Source organism: Perna viridis, chromosome 7, assembly GCF_037379345.1.
Source record: "Perna viridis isolate PV_CMFRI_1.1 ecotype Kerala chromosome 7, ASM3737934v1, whole genome shotgun sequence".
NCBI lineage: Eukaryota > Metazoa > Mollusca > Bivalvia > Mytilida > Mytilidae > Perna > Perna viridis.
The window spans coordinates 39,217,370-39,243,497 of NC_142451.1; the positions used below are offsets into that span (position 1 = coordinate 39,217,370).

Below are 26,128 nucleotides of genomic sequence, written 5' to 3' on the forward strand. Positions count from 1 at the left end.
CTGCAAATAACATTTTAATTGTGCAAATAATTGCACTTAATAAACAATTATTGTGAAGTACAAAAAAAACCCATTAGATTCAATTCTGTCATTCATGAAATTAATATATTAGCACTAGCATAATGTGCAAAAAAAAAAGCATAAATGGAAGATATGTATTATTCAATTACTGATCCATGAAAGAACAGGCAGACCTTATAGTCAGTGAGATACACTTTATAAAGTTTGTATCCCTTTACTGAGCCCCAGATACAATGATAAAATTTATGTCAGGAGTGTTTTCTAAACTTCCTGAATGCATTTAGTGATATACAATAAGCTTCATAAATTTCTAGGAGTATCACAAGGTTCCTGATTATTAAATGGACATACATGTACTTTTAATTACTCATTTTAAAGGATAGTGAAGACATTGACACTTTTTTAACAATAAAAATAGAATGAGTTGTAACCAACAATGTATCTAGCATTGCCAAGATGTATTTTCTTCTACTGAAAGATTAATCATGACCAGACATGGAAAACAGACAAACTCAACATGAATTAACTAAAATAATACATACAAAGTAACAAAAGCAAATGAGCAACTGGGCTCATAAAATAGAAAAAAATAAACAGCTGAGAAATCGGTTAACAGTCTTAACATTTGACATTACAGCATATAGTTTAGAAACCACACAAAATTCTTATAATATTGGTAGAAAAAATCAAACCAGAAAATTCTACTTTGACAAAATGACAAAAGTCAACAATATTTCCTATCACATGTAGTAAAAAATAAAGAACAGAAAAAAACATTGATATATACATGTAATACTGTTATTTTGAACACATAAGGTAACTAAATGAGATTGCTATGTATTAAATGCATGGTGAGCAGTTTAACAATTTCTGACAATATCAAAAAGATTGGGGGAAAAAGCCCACAAAATATTACATTCAAACAAAACTCTTCACATATTCAATTTGAACAACATAACATTTTCAAGTACTTCTCCGTCTAAGAATCAGGCAAAATGTACATAAGATGCGACACATGAAGGAAAAATAAAATTTGCCTTCAAAGTTTACTTCACTAGGTCAAATGTAGTTGAAATGCACTACAGAAAAATGGCGGGGAAATTTTCCTGCACTATTTCCCTATATAAGCAACCAAAAAATATATATGTCACAGATGCCTTAGAATAAACTAAAATAGCTTTTTGGTTGTTTTCTAGATGTACTGAATATATTTTCGACAAAAATTACTAAATTGGGGAAAATGATGTGCCACCCATTGCCTGATTCTTACACAGAAAGGCACTTAACACATAAAGAAAGTAGCAATTTGTTATATAAATAAACACTTGGATCATCATTTCTATACAAATCAAGCATCAACTCAGCACCATTCGAACAGTCTGCTATTTACATATATATCTTAAAGAATCAACAAACTTATACTTAATAGGCAACTTGCAATGTGATGTACTTTGGAAATCCTAATTACTGCCTTACTGCAACAGAGTTTCAAATGTCTTATTATTCACCTACAAAAAATTCACTCTTTTTTTCTTCCATTCTATGCTGGTAATTTAAAATGCATGTGACTTGCATGTAAAACCACCAGGGGTGGTTAAATACATTTTTGTAGAGTTTTTCTATCATTTATAATTTTCCAAGGTTTCTACAGATATCATTGAAGGAAAAACCGTTTCTCCTTTAAAAGCCTATTGTCGCTAAAGCTCGCATACTGAAAAATGGAGAAATAATTAAAACAACTCATAATAAAAGTAGCATCTGTATGTTTACTTAAGTTTTATTCAATAAACTAACATTTACTGTCAGATTAACACATGCATCTTAGCAAAGGACTCTATGCTAGCCAAAAAATTATATTGTTATAAAGTATATGCAACACAAAGGAACTCATCACCTTCAGAAATTGAAGAGCAGATATTGAATATTGATTCCAATATAAAACACTTGGCATGCAAGATGCAATATACAATGACATTATTAATTCACAAACAATGAACAAGAAATTGAATTCTTATGCAGTGATTACAGTAAGGGTCATCATAAAAATTTCCAAGATGCCATCTAACATTTTTTCTAAATGATTTTTTTTTTTCAAATTTTTTATCAATTTAAGTGAAAAATGCTGTCGAAATTGAAAGAAATTGACCTAAATTGGGAAAAAAAGCAAATAATTTTTCTAGGAGAGTGAAAGTGAAAAAATTGAATAGAATGGGATGAAATTCTAGGATAGATTTTCATTTTTGGCATAAGGATGAACTTTAGTAATAATCATCTTCACCATTCAGAATTGCCAGAGCATCATGAACTTCTGGATCCCAAGGCTTTATACCCTGGCAGGCTAACTCATAGATATCATCGTCATCCATACCAAACGTACAACTATCACCAGAATCGTCATCATCATGGTAACCAGGGCCTACATGTAGACCACCTTCCTGTAGAATTTTACCAAGTGCCATCAGCCTGTGGAAAATGTAATACAAGTATTCTGGGAGGAATAGGATTTATAAGTCTTGTTCTAGTTTCAGTTTCCCTTCTGGAATTTCCAATGTAAAACTTATTGAAATCTAAAGACCGATCTACATTTTATTGGTTACCTTTGGAATATAGAAACGCTATATTACCATGCAAAATCTTCTACTTAATGCTTTTCTGAACTTTTTTATCCTGTAGAACTAGATATTTTTCATTTTCTATCAGTATTTTGACACAAAAAGATATTTTGCTTTTAATATTGAACTCAATGTATGTTAATGACGAATCTCCATGCATTTGAATGGTAGACTACGACCCATTCTCGTGAAACAACTGACTCATGTGACAAGACTTACATACCCTATTGTCCAGAAGGTTGAACTGAAGACCTTCCAAGATGATGCTAAATAAAAAAAAATATGTGTTGTTCCAGTTGCCCTACCAAACTTGGTTTTTACTACCCATCCTAGACTTATTTTGTCAAATAAAATAAAAAACCAACTATAGCTGCAGCCATAAAGAGAACTGAAACTTCAGAAAGGTGTAAATTTAAAGCCTTTGAAGTTTTATTCCTGTTTATGATGACTGTCTTGTCATCAATTGTAATAAATGTTTATATTGAACACTTATGCATTCATTTTGCAGAATTTAGCAACGTTTTAAGCCAACATCTTGATTTGTTAGAAAAAAAAAAAAAAAAAGAACCCGGACCTACGGACCCTATCTTAAAAAGAGGTGACCAGAACCACACATATTTATTCATTTGGCCTGCTGTTCAAGCAAACCAGAGATCTGATGAGTGTTAGACCAGAATGTTTATAATGGTGCCTTATCTAAGGAACAATTTGAAATGACAATTTTTTCTCAAATTGAAAACAACAGCCATCAAATTGGTAAATATTAGATTGAGACAGGATTTAAGGAGGTTGACAAAGGGTAAGGGACATAACTCTTGAAATCAGCGATATGATTGCATTACATTCTTATATAATAGGCAGAAATTCATCAAATAACCATCCTTAAGAGTTAACAGTACTAACTAGAAAAGAAACTCCAAGCAGAAAAAAAACAACAAAAAATTCATTGACAACATGTAAACATCCAATTTCAACACTTCTGGTCATCAAACTCCTTACTCACAAGACTGTCTTGCTGTCTTCCTTCTGTAACATACTAACAGGCTATCTTTCTCAATACCTGTGACACTGAGGAGCCCAGGGTACGAGTAACAGATTATCCCAGTAAATTTGATTTGCACTTACACAACCAGTGTCATACACACATTGCAGATTAAAAACTCACCACAAAGATGAAGTTTTACCAGACAATACATCTGTTGATTACTCTGTTTATCAGTGTGAGAATTTATAATTTATCAGGTAGTTGTACTGACAAACCCAGTGTCAAAAATCAAAGACAGGCAATATCAAACTATTACAACAGTATGAGAGTGGCTCTTGATAAACTAAAATACAGAAACATACTACCAACAAATAAATACATGTATTTATTTACGTATCTCATCCTTATATCAAAAGATACAGAGATAAATCCAGGTCCATGTACACCAAGATGGCCATGTGGGTCATGCAGAAAAGCTGTAATGTGAAAACAAAAAGCTCTATGTTGTGACTCCTGCAATACTTGTTTCCACATTAACTGTCAAGGAGTAAATTCGGAACAGTATGCATGCATGGACTCATTTAATATCTCATGGGCCTGCATTAAATTTTTCATCAATTCTTAGTACATGTATGTTGACTATAGAAACATCAAATTAATACATGTCACTTAGTGATCACTCATGTAAATGTATGATTCCTGGTGAACCAAAGGCAGCCTCCTCGCCTAAAAAACAAAACCACAATCTAGGCAAAATGACATAAAAACACACCACTACCCGTTCTGAACATAAATTTTCAGTCAATTAGAAACAAAAAGCTGGAATTAGAGGAAATATGACATTCTGTAAAAACATATAATACTGGGAACATAAACTTGGCTAGACAATGAAACATCTTCATATGATTATTTTCCATATCAGATTACACTGTATATTAGTGAGACAGAGCACCAAATGACAAAAACCAAAGTCACAGTGGTGTACCAATAGCAATATCAAAAGACATCATATCTGATGAAATAAAAGAGCTCCAAACAAATTATGAAAGTGAATGGCCCAAAGTTAATATAGTAAACCAGGGTCGGAAACTCACTCAAATTCTAGCCAGTCCTGAATACAATTTTTCAATATATTTACTATATGGCTATATAGATTTTTGCTAAAACTAGCCAGCCCTGCCAAAAAATAGCCAGTCTCGGGCTGGCGGGCAGGCTACTATTTCCAACTCTGAGTAAAATACGGAAAACTGATTCTAGGTTGCTACTACCGACCATTCACCGACACATCATTAGAACAGCTAATTGAAGCACTGAACAGAATAGAAGGAAATTAAAAATCCACCATTATAGTTAGGGGAGATTTTAATTTAGGTCACATTGACTGGCAAATACCAGCAGAATTACCAGGCAAGCCAGATATAAAACAGCATGAAACACTTACAAACCTAATAAATGACCATTCATTTGAACAGAATGTAGATATAAATGTAAATCAACACGAGGTACTAGAACACTTGACCTCATACTTGCAAATGCGCCAAACATAAAAAATAAACTGAAAGTAATGAAACCTACTGGGAAAACAGGCCATAACATTGTATTCATTGAATGCTCAATATCTCTGAAAAGAATAAGAAACCTCCAAGAAACATACATCAATTTCATGAAGGTACATGTAACTGCAATAACATCATAAAAGACTTTCAAGAAATAACAAAATAAAAGAATAGCATTCCAATGTACCCCACGAAAATAAAAATGTGGAAAACTTGAAATTCACTGAAATTTTCAAAGTCCAAGGGCCATAACTTCCATGAAAATCTACCAACCTTAACCAAAGTTGAACTTAACCTGTAACTTTTCATACTAAGACAACATACAAAAGATAAAATTAATTGGTAAAAGCATAACAAAAAAAAGTGTGGACAACTGTAAATTCACTGAAATTTTCGAAGTCCAATAGCCATAACTTCTGTAAAAATGATTCAACAAAATACAACTTAATCTGCAACTCTTCATAATAAGGCCACATACCAAAAACAAACTCATTTGGTAAAAGCATAACAAAAAAAAGTGCAGAAAACGCAGACAGCATCAATCCAAACAAGGCCACTGGACCAGATCAGGTATGTGGCAGAATACTTAAGGAAAAGAATATATTCGTAAACCAATCACTCATTTTTTTCCAAAATTCAATACACTCACACCATACCTACAGACTGGAAACATGCAAATGTCTGTCCAGCATTTAAAAAAAGGAGACAAACATGATGCTATTAACTACTGCCAAATATCCTTTACATGAATACTCCGTAAAGTAATGGAACATATCATAGCTAGCCAGGTAATGGAACATTTTGAAATGAACAATATACTACATGACTGACAACACCGTTTTTGATCTAAACGCTTCTGTGAAACTCAATTAATATGCAGAAATATGAAAATAGACAGATAGATATTCAATTTCACCAAAGTCTTTCAAGCTTTCCTTTGAAACAGAATGAAATAAATCCAAGTTACTTTGATACTTACATGAGATTGATATAAAATGTAAAACAAAAACATTCCAATGATTTGTAGGATTTGTGTCCCTTACCTTAGGTCCACGTCCTTAAGGAACAAATCAATTTGATAGTCAGGATAGAATTAGTGGAGGAAAGTCTTGCATATTTATCATGGGATATGATTATGTTTGCAGCAATATCAAAATTATTTTGCTATGTTGGCCGATATTTTGATCTGAGTAATAAAAATGTTATAAAACTTTATTTATCCAACCAATTTTTTTGCAGCTAGACCTTTACTAACCAAAACATCAGAATGTTCATTAAAGTTTTAACCACTTAATATAAGAAACAAATAAGAATCAATAACTTATACAAGGGAACATAACTTATCCAAAACCAAAAATCTAGCACCTTTATAATCAGACATACCATTCTCAAACAAAGCCTCATCTTCAATTACGCCCACAAAGCCTTAACATCTAAAATCTAACACCCTAATACAGAGACATAACTTATCCCAAACAAAACATCAACATCAGGACCAAGTTGTTCAAAATTTTATACATAGGATAAATAGTTATCCACTGAATAATATGAATATAATATACTATACCTATAGAAAGGATAACTTTTGGCTAGCAGATAAACACTTCAAACAACTGAGCCAAAAAAACTATCACTCTAACCAGTAAACACAACTTACCCAAACAAAGCATTAATGCCATCGGTGTCACTATCATCATCAGAATCCAGATCAGAATCTTCTCCTTCATAGGATTCAACAAGGTGTAACAACAAGGAGTCTAACATCTCCTTTTCATCAGACAAGCCAAGGTCTCTCTCTAAAATATATCATTAAAACACCAGTATTTTACTATCAAAGTATTTTAATTTGTGGATTCAGGAAAAAACACAAGGTTGTGGATTCTTGAATATGCTGTTTTGAGGTTTTCAGTGTATACATCAATGGAAATATTCTATTCAATGGGAACCAAATTTCGTGGTTTGGCCTACCCTCAAAAACCCCTGAAAAATTGGTACCCAACAAACAATAGTACTTTCACAGTATGTCAGTAAATGTAATCTCAAAAAGTTTACAATTAAAGAATCAGCTACATGTATATCACTTTCATACCATTACAAGTCATATAACAGGTTATTATTTGGACAAGAAGTCAAGGAATTTGAATTCATGGTCATATTTCAAGGGTTCTGTTTAAAAATCATGCAAAGGGAATTCACCATTAACCGATTTTTTAATGATAAGTAGCTTCATTCATTTTAACAGATCTCAATCCCTGCAGTGTTTGTTTCCCAAGAATTTTTAAATGCTTTATATTATGAGATAATGTTTGACTGGCTATATACATAGTTCTTATGATGTTATGACGTGGAAAAGAAAATGTTCATACTTTATCACTAATTCCTTTTTTTAGCATTAAATTTCTACAAAACCTATTTTTCAATGTTGTCTCGCAGCCTTTTGTACTGAAGTCAATTAGATTGTATGTTTGTGTAAAAGATAAGCATAAATCACTTGTTGTCTATTTAAGCAGCAGACTAGGGCTGAAACTATACAGTGACCTCACGATACTACAAGACTCGTTTTACTTCCAAACCATACTACATTGTGTATTACTTTCGATATGATTCAATACATTTTAACATTTTGTGATTTTTACTATACTTATGGATTTTCATTGTATTGTTTTATCCCCTGTAATCAATTTATATCCAAAGTACTTCCAAACATGTAATCGAAAGGTAGCAGGGGGGTCTTTTATCTTTATTTGATCAGAACCCAGCTCAGCCTTGCCATGTGAGGTGCTATTTTGTTAATGAAATAAATTCCAGCCTCTACATTGAAGATTTCTCACAGTGTACTTCTAAAAATAATGACTTCCAGTCCCAAGCATGTGTAATTTAAGCGGCAAGTTGCACCTTGTACCAAAAATGGAAAAAATATCATCATTTTTTCGGTACCTTGGAGTATTGTTTTATTCCTACATAAATCTTAAATACAATTACATATAAAAACATGAAATTATTTGCTTTCAATTGCAACTACTATTAAATGTATGCAATACAACAAGAGCAGTTTTAATCAATAACTATGAGCTGTTATATAAAAAAAAAAAAAACAGTAAAAAGACAAATTAGATATCTTAGGTAAATAAGCCAGGCATACAAAAGTTTACCCCAAAAAGCCATTAGGAAGGCCTCCAAGAACTCATCATGCATTTTCCAATCATTTTTCTTCGACTTCACTTTATCTGTAATGTGTGCTAATAAAGATTTCACTCTTACAAAATCTCGCCCACAGACACCACAAGAGGTTGGTAACTTGAACCTGGGGTCTTTATCCAAAAAAGACAAATGACTCTTGTCAAGTTTCAGGAACATCTCCTTGTAATGTTTTTCTAGCTCATCCTGGAAGCTATCATCTTCATTTGATGGAGGGTCAACATCCTTTAGCACTATGCCACATTCACCTTCAAAAACATTTAAAAAGATGATAAATTCATATATTAAATAGCTATTACTACTATTTGATAATTAATCAACTGTTATGACTATAAATATTTTGTCGTCAATATGAAATTAAACAAAGCTACATACATATAGATTTCGCGAGCTTATGTGCATCCAACAGTTGCTGAGGGGGGTTGGGGGGGTGGGGGGTGGGGGTGGGGGTGTTGTGGTACGATATGGGCAGAGTAACAATGAAGACTTAATAATTTGTATCCAAGCAGAGTCTTCCAAATTGGTCAAATATACTTTTCTTGAACTGCCTGAAACACCTGTCTTGGAATGTTAAACAAAGTCAATCAATCAATCAAACAATATAACTCACCAGACAGAAAATTTTCAGTTTTGTCGTCTTATATTTTAATAAAATGCACTTTTCATTTTAGTCACATTTTCAAATAAAAAAAATCATTTTAATTTTGTAAATTATTTGATACATTGTATAACAAAAAATTGTCAAGAATTTTAAATTCTGCGATTGGCGGATTAATATCTAAGTTGTGGCGTTTTGGCAGGAGAAAGTCTGAGAGTGAAATTACCGAATTTATTTCACAGTGTGAATTATAGAAATTTTTTCATTGGGAATATTTGATAAAACACTGCTACATGTATCTATATAATAAAGTGGTTTAACCTGTTTATGGTGTAACCTACATCCAATGCAATCACAAATTCTGATTTTTTTGTAATAAAGAACAAGGTCTTGCACATGTGGATCATATGTCATTAAGGTCAGGTCAAGGGGTGTTTACTAACATATTCAAATCAGTTCAACATTCCATATACATGTATGGTATAATATTCCTTATATAAGATCGCCATTGTAATTGACTGTACACCCTAAAAATCCTTGGATGCATTCAAATTTAAATAAAAATTTTAACATTGATTCTATACCAACAACAGAATTAACAGAACTGATTAATGGTCTGCTATGTAGGATGAATTCCTTACCGAAGTCAAATGATAATTAAATGTACACCTTCACACTGGAACAAGTTTAAACTAAAACAATAATGGCAGTCAATGACCCTCGTCATTCATGCATTCCTCAGGTAACTCAGCATTTACAATCATAATAAATTTTTCGAAATTTATGAAATATCCAAACTACAAAATTGTACAGAAGCAAAAAATGTTCAACTGTTTGTTTTGATTTTTTATCGGAGGCTTAATATTATGGGGTTAACCCACCATAATAGACAAACTCTAACTAATCTACGACTTAAGCCAATCATAGATTCACAATATTCAATTAATTTAATTAGTCACCTTGAAATAAATTTTCATGGGAGGTGTTCATCAGATGTAAATATTCACCGAATCCAATCAAAACTCATAACATTAACATAAACCTGGCCACATACACATCTTGACAGTCCTAATAAACCACATGATATTCAGAAACTAAATTACACAGGCAAAATTATTTCACATGATTTTCATCTGAGTTGAGCAAATAAATTAAGTGACAGAGTTCATGTGAAATTCAAGTGAATGGAGCCTTCATGTGAAATTTACCCGAAATGTTCACACAAAATTTGTGTTTAGTGAATTTCACATGAATTTCATGTGAAGCTCGATTAGCATGAATTTCACGTGAAAAATATTTGCCTTATGTTTATTGATCGTCTCTGTGTCATGTGTTCATGTATGTGTATTTGAATCATCCCACTGCTGAAGTCACGAAATCGTGTTTACCTCTAAAATAATACATTCAATCCAATCCTCAACATTTATTTCATAACGAAGTGTTGAAAACACTTTGAAATGCAAGGATAAATGAAATTGGACAACTGTTGTTTACACTCTTCAAAATGCTATGTGACATTTATTGTAGGAAAATTGGCAAACAAATATAAAGGAAATTCCCTAAGTCTAAAAATAAGCACAAATGGTAAAGAAATGTGCATGATGGAATACTGATTGCAGCCTTGGCCAAAAAACAAGCAGTTTTATTCTGATATTATACAGGAGTAAAAGAAAACAAGAGAGAACATGGTTGCTTGCTTAAATTTTATTTCCCTCAATGAAGAGAAGATGGAAGCAAATTCATAATCTAGAAAATCAAATTAAATTGTAAACAATTAAATAATTCACAAAGGACAAAGGTCAAGAGGTATAAAATCTGGGACTATTACTATGAAGGTTATTTTGATAAATTGACAAAGATAATTCATCAGTGGACTAACTGTTCTATTTAATATTTTTTTTTTTGAAAATGTCAAAAAAATATTGGAATATGGAGATTTTGAAGTTTCTCACAACAATTTTTGGCAGACAAGAGCAGCCTTTGGTAGGATTAAACAGATGATTTTTTTTTCTCTGGCTAATGTCATTTGACAAGTGCCAAACATGGATAAGGCAAAAATAAATAAATAAATAAATAAATAAATAAATAACAATACATTGTAAAAGTCTTGTTTCCTGCAACCAGCAAGAAAAAAAATAGGGTAAGTAGGTAGGAATTTTTTTTTTCACGAACATTTTAAATATCAGAGTTAATTGGGAAATAATCTCGATTTAAACAGTGCTTGAGCTAAACAGTCATAAAATTTTAGGGTAGGCACAACAAAAACTAAGGTAGGTAGGGTAGCAGAGAACTGACATTTTTTAGGCCTAATACCAAGGTTATAGTTTGAACATGGAATATATACATATAATTACCACACATAATTGTTTTATTCTCCTTGTTTGTGTCAATTTCCTCGACCCCCTCCCCAAGATCCTCCACAGCGTTATTATTTCTGTCTCCTCCCTCACTGACTATTTTCTGTTTGGCTGATTTAATTGGTGTGCTGTCATCTTTAACTTTGTTGTTCAACTGTAATGTAATAGAATAGAGAGAAATTAAAAGTAGTGCTCAGAAATCAAAGTTAACTTTGTATAAATCTACATCATTTAATAGACAATTACTTAAAAAAAAAAAAAAAACAACATTAAAGCAATTTTAAAAAATCTGAGGTTCTGAGGTCCTCTTTTCTATCTTTAGAGGGTGTCTCATATTGCACATTTTTAATGCCATGTTAAAAGAACATCATCACTTTTTGGGCAATAAAATAGAAAAAAAGAAATGCTTTAAGAACCAAGAAAATATCTTTTAGTAGCATTTAATTGATCTTTTGAAACTAGTATAACATTTTAAACCACTTTAAAACAGATTTTGAGAAAGGCCTGTATATACAAGTGCACAGTGTCTGATCACATGTGTACATGTACATCTAAGCCCAAGGAAAATAAGGCAATGCTTTACTGACCCAATCCTGCTAAAAACATGTATTTATCTTTTATTTATCTTATATGCTCAAGCTGTTTTGTGTTGATCAATAGATAGAAACAACTTCACACACCTTATATTTATCTACACATCAAAGCAATGTCAATAAAAATATCAGGCACACATTCTATCAAGCTACATGTATATTGTAACACTGAAAGGTGTGGTTCTACTTGTCCTGGGAAATGTCGTGACATCCTCCAATACCATTCTCTGGATTCATCAGTGTTTATATGCCCCTTCCCATTTCTGAGTTCTTTTTTGTCCTACTCTGAGAGTTTGTAAACATTGAAGCTATAGAAGATTACCTTAACTGAGAGATATTTTTCTTTATTTTTCGGAGATTTTCTTTGAATATTTTTCTGCTTCCCATCAGAGCTGCCACCAACTGCTCCAGCCATTTCACCACCAGCTTCTAACATACCTATACAGTTGTCCTTCACAGTTTTGGCTTTGACAGATGTTGCATTTATATTTTCTATTTTTGGACCACCAGTTGATGATTCTGGAGGGTTGGAACTAGAGTCATTGTCATGACGGAAGAAACATTGGTCTTCATACAGACAAGTGTCAGGACCTCTGGAATGGAAATGTAGTTATATACGACTGAATAATTAATTAACTACTTACATTCCTCAATTACCTGCAATCAACTAATAATGAACTTATTTTTCCCATTCAAAGCATGTACATGTTTACACCTAGAACACTTTGTTTATACTGTACAATGTAAGATGGTGAGACATTTTCAATGGCTTGTTACACACAAATCAATGAAATTCAAATCAAATCTTCACTGTCTGTCCCCTAAAATGTCTCACTAATTTCAAAGATATTTAACAGCACAATGAAGGTTGCAACTGGGGTTGTTAGCAAGTATTGAAGCTGTAAAGATATTGGATAGTTATATTGAGTACATTTATGAGGTAAGAAAGAATCTGATATGCAATTATGAATACATCTAAACTGACCACAGCAGGATTTATTTTAATATTCTCAGAGTTTAAATTAATGGTGGCCCAAGGTCAAGGACCCTCATTTTCTTACTTACATGTAGATTCCTTGAAATTTTATTTACATAGATCCTGGACCTTCAGCCCTAATTAACTGATACTTTATTGTGGAATTTTTATTTTCTTCAAGTGAACAATTGATTTGAAATCTGGAAAAACCCAGGATCTTCCACTCTTGAAAGCTTAGAACTATACGAGGACAGGATAAGAGACTATCCATGTAGAAACCAGACATATCCTATGTTAATAATGGCACAGAGAAAATTTAATAACCACCAAATTATTTGTTCCAATGTAATGTTACTATGCTAATTATGATGAAACTGACAGGAAAAACTGCCAGGATTATTCTGTATCAAAAGTGGATGACTCAGAATATACATGTATGTTCAAAGTTCCCTAACACATCAACTCAATCATGAACAGATAAAAGATTTATTTTCCTTTATTTTAAATTTTGAAGTGCTTTCTATCATTCTATGTAGTTAATTTATTTTTATAATTTCAGTAAATTACAAAACAACATCAATTTTTTTTTTGAAAACATGAGTTTGTGACTTCAAATGTATGAAAATGTAAGGATGAAATAATTCATCGTGATATCGATGTATCCCGATACTTTTGGTCACAATATGATACATTTGACTGAGGTTTTGATACGATACAATTTGGCTCCAAATACAACCTTTTTTCCAACAATAGATGAAACTAGATATCACTAAGATGGGAGCCACCTCTGTGCTCCCTGCTGTCAACGGTTCTCAAGAAATAGAGCGAACACAATTTGTTAAGAATGGACGGATGGACAGTACGATAGACAGACAGACCTTTGACCTAGGAAGTTACTAACATTATGACATACCCTCTGGTGTTGGTTAATATACATGTCAAGTATAAACTTTGAAATCATAACAGTTCTCAAGATATAGAGCAGACATGATCTTTACCAAAGGATATGGGGTTGTCAACTGAAACCAAAGTTTTTGACCTTGACCTTTGACCTAGGAAGTTGTACACACATTATGACACACCCTCTAGTGTTGGTTATTATACATGTTAAGTATAAAGTATGAAATCATTACAGTTCTCTTGATATCGAACGGACACAAATTTGTTACGGACAGACGGACAGACAGACTGATCACTATAATGCGGCCCGCCTAAGCTAATTACTATGCAAAAAGTAAAGTAGGATGTCTTGTGAGGAAAAATCCATTTATCTTTGTTAAGATCAAAGTAATAGCCTCAAAGTATGAAACCTGGCTTCAACATCATTTTCAAACCTGTAGAATTTCTTTTATTCCAAATTGAAGAAAATATATAGAACAACATGCTGTTGTGTAACGTATTGTCATCCTTGTATCACGATATGTATTATATCCTGAGGTACATGTAGGTGTATCATTACCGGAAAAGCATTTTTGTTTTGAAAACAAAATTTGACTGCCTGGATCTTCAATTGACACCCTCTTAAGTTTTGCTACCATACACATTGTGTGAGGATTAAGTAACTTATTAAGTCAAGACATACATACATTTTACATTTACAAAAGTACCTGTAATATCTACATTTTGGCATTGATGATTTCTCCATCTTTGTATGTCTGAATGAACAGAAGTCTCCATTTCGACATCCATTCTTGGTGTTATAGTACCAGCACACATTTCTTTCCATACCTCAGACCTAAACGTAATAAGAAGAAAATATTATTTAAAATTTTCAAATTTGCATACGCATTATAAATTCATTTAAAATTTTTTAACATAGTATTGAAGGAAGATTTAATAGCAAAATTTATCTACTTTCCATTCATTCTTTTACACCAAGTAATAAAAGTGAATACTATGTTCAGGATGGACATACATTTATTCCATTCAAAGGCGGCTGTTAAAATGCATGCAACTTTTTAATCACCAGGTGATGATTTAATTTCTGCATGACTTTTTCCGCCATTTTAAAATTTCCTAATTTTTTACAGATGTCATGGGAGAAACAGATTCTCCTACAGTCAATTCTTTACCACTCTCTGTGGTAAAATCAAGGTTTTAACATGTTCACTAAAGCTTGCATGTTGAAAAACTCAATTTTACCATCTTGAGTGGAGAAATACTTTAAACTGAAGAATATATATGTAAATCATTCACTTATATTGCTCACAACTGCAGTTTTATAAAGTAGGTATCAAGTCCAAAGTCAATGGAAAATTTGTGAGTTATAATTAGCCTAAATTGAACCCACATTTAGATCTGTTGATCTGTGTTTTGTTATTTAGTTTTCCGAAGTAATAAGTACATTTGTAAGCACAGTGTTCTAATCATAATTTAAGTAGCAGTCTTTATAACCAGGAGTCTGAAACACTCATCTGGTTCATTTTTCGCCTTTCATGGGCAATAACTTTAGTAAGGTGTCTTCCTGCAACTTCAAATCAATGAAGACTTTTGTAGCCTTTCAAGGATCATTTAACCAATTAAAAGTTTTTATCTGTCTAATATAGTTCTAAGAAATTGGCTAAAAACTGCAAAAAATGTCTTTTTTTTTGCCTTACAATGGGAATAACTCTATCAGGTAGTCATCATACAATTTTGACCCAAGTCATTGGTAGAGCTCTCTAAGCTGAAGGAGGAAGGTCACATTCATTTTCCAATATTGCTTATAGTTTTTGTAGAAATATATGTAGATATTGGTGACTTGACCTCTGTGGTCTACAAATGGCAATGGCGGCCATGCTTGACCTAAATAATTCATTGAAACAATTTCAAAGTAGATACCCTAAATGAGGACAGTGGTGACAAAGTTTGGTTACATGTATCTTCGACAGAGTGGTTTCAGAAGAGAAGAAAGTAAAGGACGAGAGACAACGCTGGACGATGACAATAGCTCATATGGCTTTAGGCCAGACCCCAGCATCATCAAACTTAAAAATTACTGAAGTCTGAGAAAAGTCTTAATCTTTGTGACGTCATTAATATCAACCATTTTGATTAGAGTGCCCAAGGAGGTAAAGAATATTCTTAGACTTCAGCATTTTTCAAATTTTGTGGTGCTGGTGCCAGGTGAGCAAAAAATAGGTCATCTAATGGAACATTAAAAGATACCCCACTATGTCGACAAACATTTTTTGCGATAAAAAAAAAACTTCAAATTGCCATAACTTTTGTGTAAATAATCCATTCAACTAAAACTCAAACTTGATCTATATTTAATGATACTAAATGACTTTACAAAGTTTGAAAAACATCCTTCAATATCTTCTCAAGTAATCATCTAGAAACTGTTGAGGGGAGGGACAGACAGACTTCTTGTGGCTGGATATAAAAAATCAGATGCATGTGAAAAACCTATTGTATTCACTTTCAATTCTAATTCAGAAACAGATCACATAACCAGATTTTGTTTGTCATACAGTAGTTGCACTAGTGAGATGCAAATTATAAAGACTGTGTATGAAAATGGCATTTTGCAAGTTATTGCTCTTGATTTGTTTCATTTTAAAGGGAAATGAATGTATAGTTCTCTAAAAAAACAGATCTAAATACATAAAGAACAATATTGTTACAAAAAAATTAAGCACTTGTAGACCAAAAAAGTATTATTTATTCAGCAGGTTTTTCTAAACCATGAATCATTTCTACAGCAAGTAGTGTTTGAACTTTATTTGGACTGATACTTAACCCTCTGTGCCCACTTTACTGTTGGAACAATGTTGAACCAAGATATGATTTTTTCCGGAAATTCTAGTCTTCATTTTTCAAAACCAGGAAAAAAATATTAGGGTTGAGAATGTGACCTAATTCCAATCCATGTTCTTATTTGCAACATTCAGATTTTTTCCTTATGTTCACTTTGTTCAGTCTAAAATGATCAAGTGGGCTCCACTTTATTATTGCAAGAATGTTTTTATTGTTTCTCTCAGATCATAACACAATTAATTGAATTGCATTTACTTGCCATGGGTACATGTAACAGGAAATGGGAATCCAAAAGCACTGAGTGTAAGTATACCTCAACTAATTTGTATAACCAGAGAATATACTGGTCAGAGAGCAGATCTCATTGTTTTAAAGACATATGCAATTCTCTCCAATCTGCACACCAAATTTGTATTCCTCAATGAAAATCGTTGCATGACAACTCCTTTTTGAGCACAAAATATCATTAACCTGTTGACATTTTTTTTCTAAAATTTTCGGCATGAACTTGTTTCACAGGAGAAGACAAAAAATTAGTTCATGAGAATAAATATAGAGGGAGCCACTTGTAATAATCTACATAGAACACTGTTGTTTCTATTTGGCTGTTAATTAGCCAATTTTCTCAAATTTCTCTGTTGAAAATAGGGAAACTTTGAAAAGGGTGTTTATAAAAACCACAATTTAATTAAAAGCCGATCTCGCAGTTTTCTCCCGGTTTTCTGTTATATGCGACATAACAGGAAACCGGGAGCTGCGAGATAAGCTTTCAATTAGATTGATAAAAACCACTAGTGGATTTTGATGAGTGATGAGCCAAATCAAAGATAAATTAAGGGAGAATGGCAGCATGCATTTTTTATTTACTGAAAATAAAGACAATGTTACTATTTTTACATTCAAACTAGGTCTTTTTAGACAAACAAGCAAAAACAGTCCTTTCCTTCAAAATTCTCAACAACTAGCCCGAATTAATTTTTACTAGCCCTGGGCTTCGGGGTAGTGGCTTAAGATGAGCACTGCAATAAAATCATTCTTAAAAGGTTCATGAAGGATGATTTGTTATTGAGTGTTTGTGAAATCCAATGCATTTATTAACCCTTGATTTGCTGAGTATTTCTGAAAAAAAGTCTAGATTTCGATATTTTGCATACTATGATTGTTATTTATAAGTTAAAGATGGGTGATCGCAGGGTGGGGTGGATGGGGTGAGGAGGTGGTGGGAGAGTGGGTGGGCAGCAAATTGGGTCTGTCACTCGAAAATGGTTATTTTTGTCCATTTCAGGCCATTTTTTGCTAAATGTGGGGTTCAACAGGAGCAAAACAGGAACCAAAGCACATTCATCCCACAGCCTGTACCTGGTGATATTACAGGCATGAGTAGGGGGTCAGGAGTCCCCTGAAGGATCACTCGTTTGAAAAAATGAGGATTTTTTTTTTCCCAATTTTTAGCCTCAGTTTGGCCTAAAACGAAAGTTGTCAATACAGGAGGTCGACATAGAAATGGTGATGACAGATATCATTCTTATTTTTATTCCAGGCAACATTGAGCACTATTGATTAATTCTGCTCTGGCAAGGGCTGAGAAATTAACTTTTTTGGGCAGCAGAAACTCATGACCTCTTCTTTCAGCTCTCAAGTCATTATTTTTTTTTTGTATATCTGTTTTGTATATCTGGTCTTTGTCCCTAGATTACATTCTTTTGATTACTGCTAGCCTATAACCTCTGTTCCCTTGATTACTCTTTTATACACTGTAGTAAGGATAATTTTGGCAATTGAAAGAATTTGGCAAAACCTATCGGTTTTGGAGATATATGGGAAAACTTCTGACCCTTTTGTTCTATTTTTAGCAACAGTGGCCATGTTTTTTCACAGATCAAATCAGATCTATGCAGAATACCCTAAAGAACATTCATACATGTACCAAATTTAGAATTGCAACTATCAGTTTTTAGATCAAGATTGTTGATAGCTCTTTTTGTGTTTTTTGTACAGAAGATGATGAAACAATAGAACATATATTATGGAGTTGTGAACATACTAAAAACATGTTACAAGACATTAACAACTGGTTTTGTCTGGTGGTACATGTATAAGAAATTTGCCTCTAAGTAAATGTAATTTAATTTTTAGAGATGTCTCTAAACTTCAAAAGAAAGATCAAGTAAATTTGATTTTTCTTTGTATAAAACAATACATGTATATTTACAACAGCAGATGCTTTTCTAAAGATCTCTCTACACAAGCTTGAATTAAGAAATTGCAGTATATGTATGAACTTGAAAGGATCACTGCTGCTAAAACTAAGCATCAACACACATTTGAGATTCTATGGAATCCATAAAAACATGATCATAGTTAAAGAAAACAAAATAAGGAATTATGTATACAACTAGATATTTGTTCACTTGAATATCTGTAGTATTAACAGGATTAACAGTGCAAACTATAAAACACTCTGATTTGATATTTTTTCTTTCTTTTCAATTTTCTCTAAATTCTATTCTACATGTATATTATTGTAAAAAACCCAACTACAATATATTTATATTTATTAACAATAATACAATAGTACTGGTAAATTGATTGTATCATTTGTATGTAGATTGTAATTCTAATATGTATGTTAGACTTAGAAAAAAAAATAAAAGTTTGGTACTAATGGGTCTAGTAGTTTCAGAGGAGGAGATTTTTTGGAAGAAGTAACACTAAAAATATATCACACCATGCTAAACACTTTATCCTTGTCAGAATTTGGCTAATGATTTTGGAGATATATGTACAAAAAACTTCTGTCTAACCCTATGTTCTATTTTTAGTAACAGTGGCCATATTTTTTTTAACAGATCTAAAATCCCCACATCAGTTCCATGCAGAATACCCTAAAGGACATCTATATCAAGTTTGGTTCTGATTGGTCTAGTAGTTTCAGAGGAAAAGAGTTTTGAAAAATTGTTAATGACAACTATGGATGCCAAGTGATGGCAATAGCTAATAAAATGATGACTAAATGAATGTATGTATGTCTTAAGAAAGAAATATGAATATTTTCAGTTTCATAAACTATACCCCTGTAAGCTGTTAATCATTGTGTCTGTCTGTTTGTTTAAATATATGAAATTACTACCAATTAAAAGATTAAAGAAACTTCCTTAAAATGATAAATTTTGTATTACATGTAATGAGTTTGAAATATTAAAATTAACAGTTAGAAGTTGACCAAATTCATTAATTTTCCCTGATAATTATTAATAGTATTTTAAGTAATTATTGACTTTTACAGGTAAAATTTAACACTTTAATGTTTTAAGAACACAACCTTCCCCACTATTTTCATCATAACTTTGTCATTATCAATTTCCAATTTCATAACTTACAAATGTATAGACATGTAACTAAAACAAAACCCACCAAATTCAGTATACTTCTTATTCGGAAACAGTTATAGACCACATAACCAGTCCTAGTTTTTCATTTGGTTGTTGAAATAGGAGTAAAAACGTTCGTACTATAAAGATAAACAACCTAATTATTTGATTACATATCCTATGAGAGAGTTGACTCATTACTCCCATGTATCCAAACTAATGGAACTATGCATGAAATGACACCTTCTTCGTTTCGAAGCTCGAAAAATAGGAGCAGTTTCTTTTTCTTTCTATATGATGTAGCTTACAATGTTGTATTTGGTTAAATGGTTTGTTTATGTTAGCAGTTATAAAGTTAATAATATAATTTTGAGATAATCACATGTATTGATTTGCTATTTTATTTCTTGTTAGCGGGAGGGGATGAATCTTGCATAGTACAAATTCTCTCAAAATATCGTTTTTGATCTTAAACTTTATGAATTAAGCTTATTATTCGGGACATTGAAAGGAATCCTAAAAAATTTTGTAAAATCTCAAGAAAATAAATAACCTTCATGTCAATGTTCTCTTTTCTCTAATTAGTCAATACTTGGCACTAGTTCATGTGAGAAGATTAATTTTCATAATTATATGTTTAGCTAACAAAATGTTCCGTGCAATCGAAGTCAACTTTGAGTGAAATCATTGTGCAATATTTGCGATTTTATCAATAATAAATACATGTACATAATATATTATTGAAATTATATGTTTATATAGTTCAAAACTTATCATTAGTTTTTTTTATGTTTTGCGTTTTTGGGTTTTTTTTTTCGTTACTTCTTAGGAAATACATGAAAAATAAATGTTAATTTAAGTAGATTGCACTGAAGGTAAAAACAAAGAGAAGTAAATTAAATGTGAATATTTGACCAATAGATAATGATGAGTAGAAATAAAAACAAAATTTGCAAAGAACTTTTCTGGCGCTGTTTTAATATGTATAGTCTACTCTGTGAAGCACCCCAAGCATCATCACATTCAGAACTGTAACGTCAATGACATTTTTGCTGAACAATCGACTTGCTGATTGTGTAGACAACAGTTGCTAAGATACATGTAGGCTCTTGGCAACATACAGGAGTATGAAAAGCCTATTTATAGGCTCTTTGGCATAGTAAGGGTTAAAATTAGGCCGTGGCTATTTTGCCAGATCCAGTAAAACAGCTTATTTCATATCATTTCGCTATTTTGCTGGATCCAGCACAATGGCCTCCGAGACTGTTTTGCCTGATCCAGGAATATAGCTTATTTCAGATCATTTAGCTATTTTGCCAGATCTGGCAAAATAGCTTATATAATGTTATTTGGCAATTTTGCCGTCAATATTTAACAAAAATACAAGACTTCATACATACAAAACTTTAAAAACATAAAAGTGGTAATAAAATTGGAAATGTGACATAGAATGAATTTTTATAAAGATTCATAAAATTTTGAACGAAAAGTGTTAAAAAATTTACACATAAATTAGTATAATAGGAATTCTAATCATTGGAAATTTAAAGACTCTTTGTCATAAAAATGGTTAAATATGTTGAAAATTTGCATAAAAATTTCTAAAATTTTACACATAAATTAAAGTAAAATAGAAATTCTAATATTTAAATATTGACACAGATTTCTTTACATAAAATTATAAATTTTTAATAAGTTGAATTTAAGATTGGATGACTGATTGTTGTGGCTTTAATGCCTGAGCAGCAATATTTCAGCTATATCTAGATGATGAAATGAAAAAGGAATGAGTCGCAAGGATAATGTGGTTGACAAATTTTAATTGCCACCTGAAAGGTTCCCACTGGAACCGCGAACAGGCCGGAATTTATATTATACGACATCTGACAATTTAGCTTCCTATGGTCAGTTTACCATATTATGGCCTGACAACCCCATCGTCTGAATATAGCTGAAATATTGCTGCTTGGATATTAAACCCCAACAAACAAACAAGACAACCCCCAGCATGTAACATACCAGGGGTAGGAAAGTTAGGAATAATCAAAGACTGAAGTCTTCAAAGTCACTAATCATCAAATATTCAGTCAAACAACATCTGAAATGGTACAAATGCAATATGTTCTAAAGTTGGGTACTTCTTCTGCAAAAATCTTGGTTCCCTTGATATTATTGCGTACTCTTTCGTAAATGTTATGACCTGAATGGCTATATATAGATATCGGTGTACTGATAATATATATGACCTTTATATAATCAATTGTAACAAACGCCTGTGTTTGAATCGGAAACTGGGTATTATTACATAAATTCAATGCTAACCGATCATTTTATCTTTTAATGTAAACTTCCCATTCTAATACAAGCAAAAAACATGCATAGACATATGTATGATATGTTTTTAAAAAGGTATGTTGTAGCGATCTTTGGGTCGCTTTTGATATTGACAGAGAGCCAGTTTTTGAACCAGAAGCAGCTGGCAATGAATATTCAAAAATATCGGGGCGTGCGAATGCATATGACCTGTAAAGTCTTGTGACCAGCCTCACTGCCTGAATCGGAAACTTGGTAATGTTCAAAGCTAATTGATCATTTCATGTAAACTTCCCGTTCTCATTCAAGCAAATTACACACGTAGAACACACGTGTATGATATTTAAGAGGTACATTTTCATCTCGTATGAATCTAGAACTATAACGCTTTGGCGGTGAACACGGCGAAGATCTGCTGGATTTTGTGGCGTATAATGCAAATGAAATGCGAATATAAATACAGAAATTAGGAGTGCAAGAAGTCGCTAACACTATTAGTGACATAAAAATGGATAAAATTTTACACAAAAATTAAAATACAATAAGAATTCCAAATGTTTAAATTTGTTACAGATATCCTTGTATCAAAATAGAACTGCAGTTGAAAATGTTTTAAGTTAAAATTGTAGTGAGCCCCGCGAAGTAGTGTGAGCTCTACTGTTATTACGTGTACTTTCTAAATTTCCCTTACGGTTCCCCAATATACTAACAAAAATAAAAAATCATGTCCCGGAAGTAACAAAAAGCGACTGTCCTTACAGAGAAAATTCATCATTTCCTTCAATCAAACAAATAAAAAAATATAGGTTAAGATTACGTTACAGTAAATACAAATTCATCTTTTCTGATAGTTTTCAAGTCTTTTTCTTATTTGTTTTACTTATTAAAAGAAATGAACGTAATGTTTATAAAAACTTCGGAAAACATGTGGATGTACGTACGTGTATCTCCACTGTTGCTGTTGTCAAGAGCCTAACCTGCCTCGGAAAAAGAACATAACTCCAATTATATTATCAAAATCGAAGCGTAACTTTTCTAAGATAGGAAAGGCAATCATTTTCTTGTTTGGAATTTTGCAGCTGTCGTCTGAATTTTGTTTACGTCACATGATATGAGTAAAATATTCCCACCGTCCGTGGAGAACTGTAATATTTCCAGTATCTGTACAGATTGATCTGACAGGCCAAAACTGAAATGGATGTTGGTAAAAATGCACTCAAGCAATAAAAAAATGTAAGGTATTGTGAAGTGCTATTTAGTTATTGACCATTTTGAGAGCGAGGGGAAAGTGGGGTTTGTGCTTGGAACTTTGGGGAAAAAAATTGTTCAAGTTATTCATTTATTGAAAAAAAAAAACATTAATTAACAAGACAGATTTGCAAATAGAAATATTGATCTTCTTTGCTGGTTAAATATAAATAAAAATATTGCGCTTGTGAAGCAAAAATTTTATCCAGGTTGAACCCCCCTCTTTATAATGTCCATTTTCATTTTTACAAGTCTCGCACAGACGGTACATGTATGGTAAAGCTCACGGTGTTCGCTGATATAGGCAATGCCTACCCCATATTAATATTACATAGCTTAAAAGAATACTTCATTTGCAGTTGATACAGAACCAGTATATTGTGCTTTGGGAATTTGCTTAATACATATAGGTGTATAAGAAAAATGCTGCCATTCCAAGCATGAACTGCACTTTATGGTCTTTTCTAGATTACCTGCATATTTTCGTCACAAGTTTAGTTTACATACATGTATTTATAATATTTATATAGGATGATCTGATTTCTGCTTAAAAAAGTTATACTTCTTTTAAAATCATATAAAGAAATTTATGGCAAGTCAAAGTGGACAAAAATGATTTTTTAATATTACAAATTTATTTTCCAATATTACAAATTGGATTTCTTATATCACAAAATACCATTTTAATAATAAAAAATCATTTTTGAATATTAAAAATTCAATTGAATTTCTAATATTAAAGAAATATTTTTGAATTTTAGAAATTGCTTTTCTAATATTAGAAAATGGATTCGTCGTATTTAATGACGATTTTTTAATATTAGAAAATCATTTTGTAATTTTAAAAAATGTGACTAATTTTCTAATATTACATATTCAATTTGTAATATTACAAAATGTATGATATTTTATAATATTACTAAATCGGGAATTTGTAATATTAGAAAATGAGTTTTTAATATTAGAAATGAAATTGTAATATTAGAAAGAGTAAGGAAGGGAACCAAGGTTATACCGGTAATCAAAAGAATGCAATCCAGGGACAAAGACCAGACATGGAAAACAGATATACACAACAAAGAACAGAAAATAAGTGTTTTCTAATATTAAATAATGATTTTTTTTAATATTACAAATTAGATTTCTAATATCACAAAACACTTTTTTAATATAAGAAATTGATTTTCTAATACTAGAAAATGGGTTTTCGTATTCAGTTACGATTTTTTAATATTAGAGAATCATTTTGTAATATTAAAAAAATGTGACTGATTTTCTAATATTACAAATTCCTTTTGTAATATAAAAAATTCATTTTCTAATATTACGAATTCATTTTCATTTTCTAGTATTACAAATTCATTTTCTAATACTACAAATATAATTTGTAATATTACAAAAATGTGCGATATTTTATAATATTACTAAATCAGTAATTTGTAATATTAGAAAATGAATTTTTAATATTACAAATTGAATTTCTAATATTAAAAAATCTTTTCTAATATTAAAAAATGATTTTGTAATATTAGAAATTCATTTTCTAATATTACAAAATATTGATTTTTGTCCACTTTGGCTTGCCATAGAAATTGAAATGTACTCAATATACCTTATATACATATAGTCAGTAAGAAGCTTGTATATACAATTTTAAAGAATATATATTGTATATTAACAGCATATCGTCATTAATCAGTATACTTTAATGAGGTCCGGCAAAATAGCACGTGCAACAGTCACTGCCTTAAAATTAACCCCCCTTTTGTGCAGTTAGTGTTGTTTACTAATATTTACATTCTTATCAAAGAGTGATCAAGGGAACCAAGGTTATAGCGGTAATCAATAGAATGTAATCCAGGGACAAAGACCTGACATGGAAAACAGTGTTATAATACACACTCAGGGTATATCAAGCAACTAGATCAATCCGTTCATATGTGTCTCAGTGCTCGTGATAAAATTTCATCAGTCATCAGAACTATAGGTCTATAAATGCTGCTTGTCCGTCTGACTCTGATTTGAATTTCAGTGAGAAATAGCGGGTAATATCACGAGTTTATCCTATAACCAGACTGCAAAATAAATAACAAAGGAAAGCAGAAACGGTCCAATATCCAGCCCTTGCAAATTATAATTATTTGTAAAATATGAAAATACATTGAGGGATCATATATAATCAGGAGTGTATAAGCCCCTGATAAATACAGTATGATATAGTCCGTGATACATTACATAAGACGTAATCCAAAACTTTTATTAAAGATTTTTAGCATATTTCTCTTTAGCTATCAACTAAAATCTTTAGAATTTATCAATAGGTACTTTATATTTTTGGTTTTTAATGGAATTCCTCATCAAATGGGCAGTATCGGATTTTTGAAATAAAACAAAATCCTCAAACTATCATTTCTTCGTTGGTCAACAGATTTGAAAGCAAGTAAGTGAAAAAATGCTTTATAACTTCCAGGTTCCAATCAGAAGCATCTGTAATGGATACTTAAAATTTTAAGGAAGTCTGAAAACGCATCTGAGAATGGATAAATAAGCCAAAATCCC

General features: G+C 31.7%; 1 protein-coding gene across 2 annotated transcripts; it reads right to left on the minus strand.

Annotated features, from left to right (window-relative positions):
- LOC148612638 (uncharacterized) lies at window positions 1-25,616 on the minus strand. Of its 2 annotated transcripts, XM_088594291.1 has the most exons (8): window positions 25,472-25,616; window positions 14,504-14,631; window positions 12,243-12,513; window positions 11,325-11,481; window positions 8,327-8,620; window positions 6,832-6,970; window positions 3,637-3,659; window positions 2,397-2,484 (listed from the first exon to the last, which is right to left on the minus strand). In XM_088594291.1, exons 2-8 carry the CDS (start codon window positions 14,620-14,622, stop codon window positions 2,480-2,482), a joined length of 1,008 nt encoding a protein of 335 aa, XP_088450417.1. In that variant the 5' UTR covers window positions 14,623-14,631; window positions 25,472-25,616; the 3' UTR covers window positions 2,397-2,479. The 2 variants fall into 2 exon arrangements, with proteins under 2 accessions (XP_088450416.1, XP_088450417.1); XM_088594290.1 differs by lacking the exon at window positions 3,637-3,659 and having other exon boundaries at window positions 1-2,484.
- Between the last annotated feature and the right edge of the window lie 512 nt (window positions 25,617-26,128).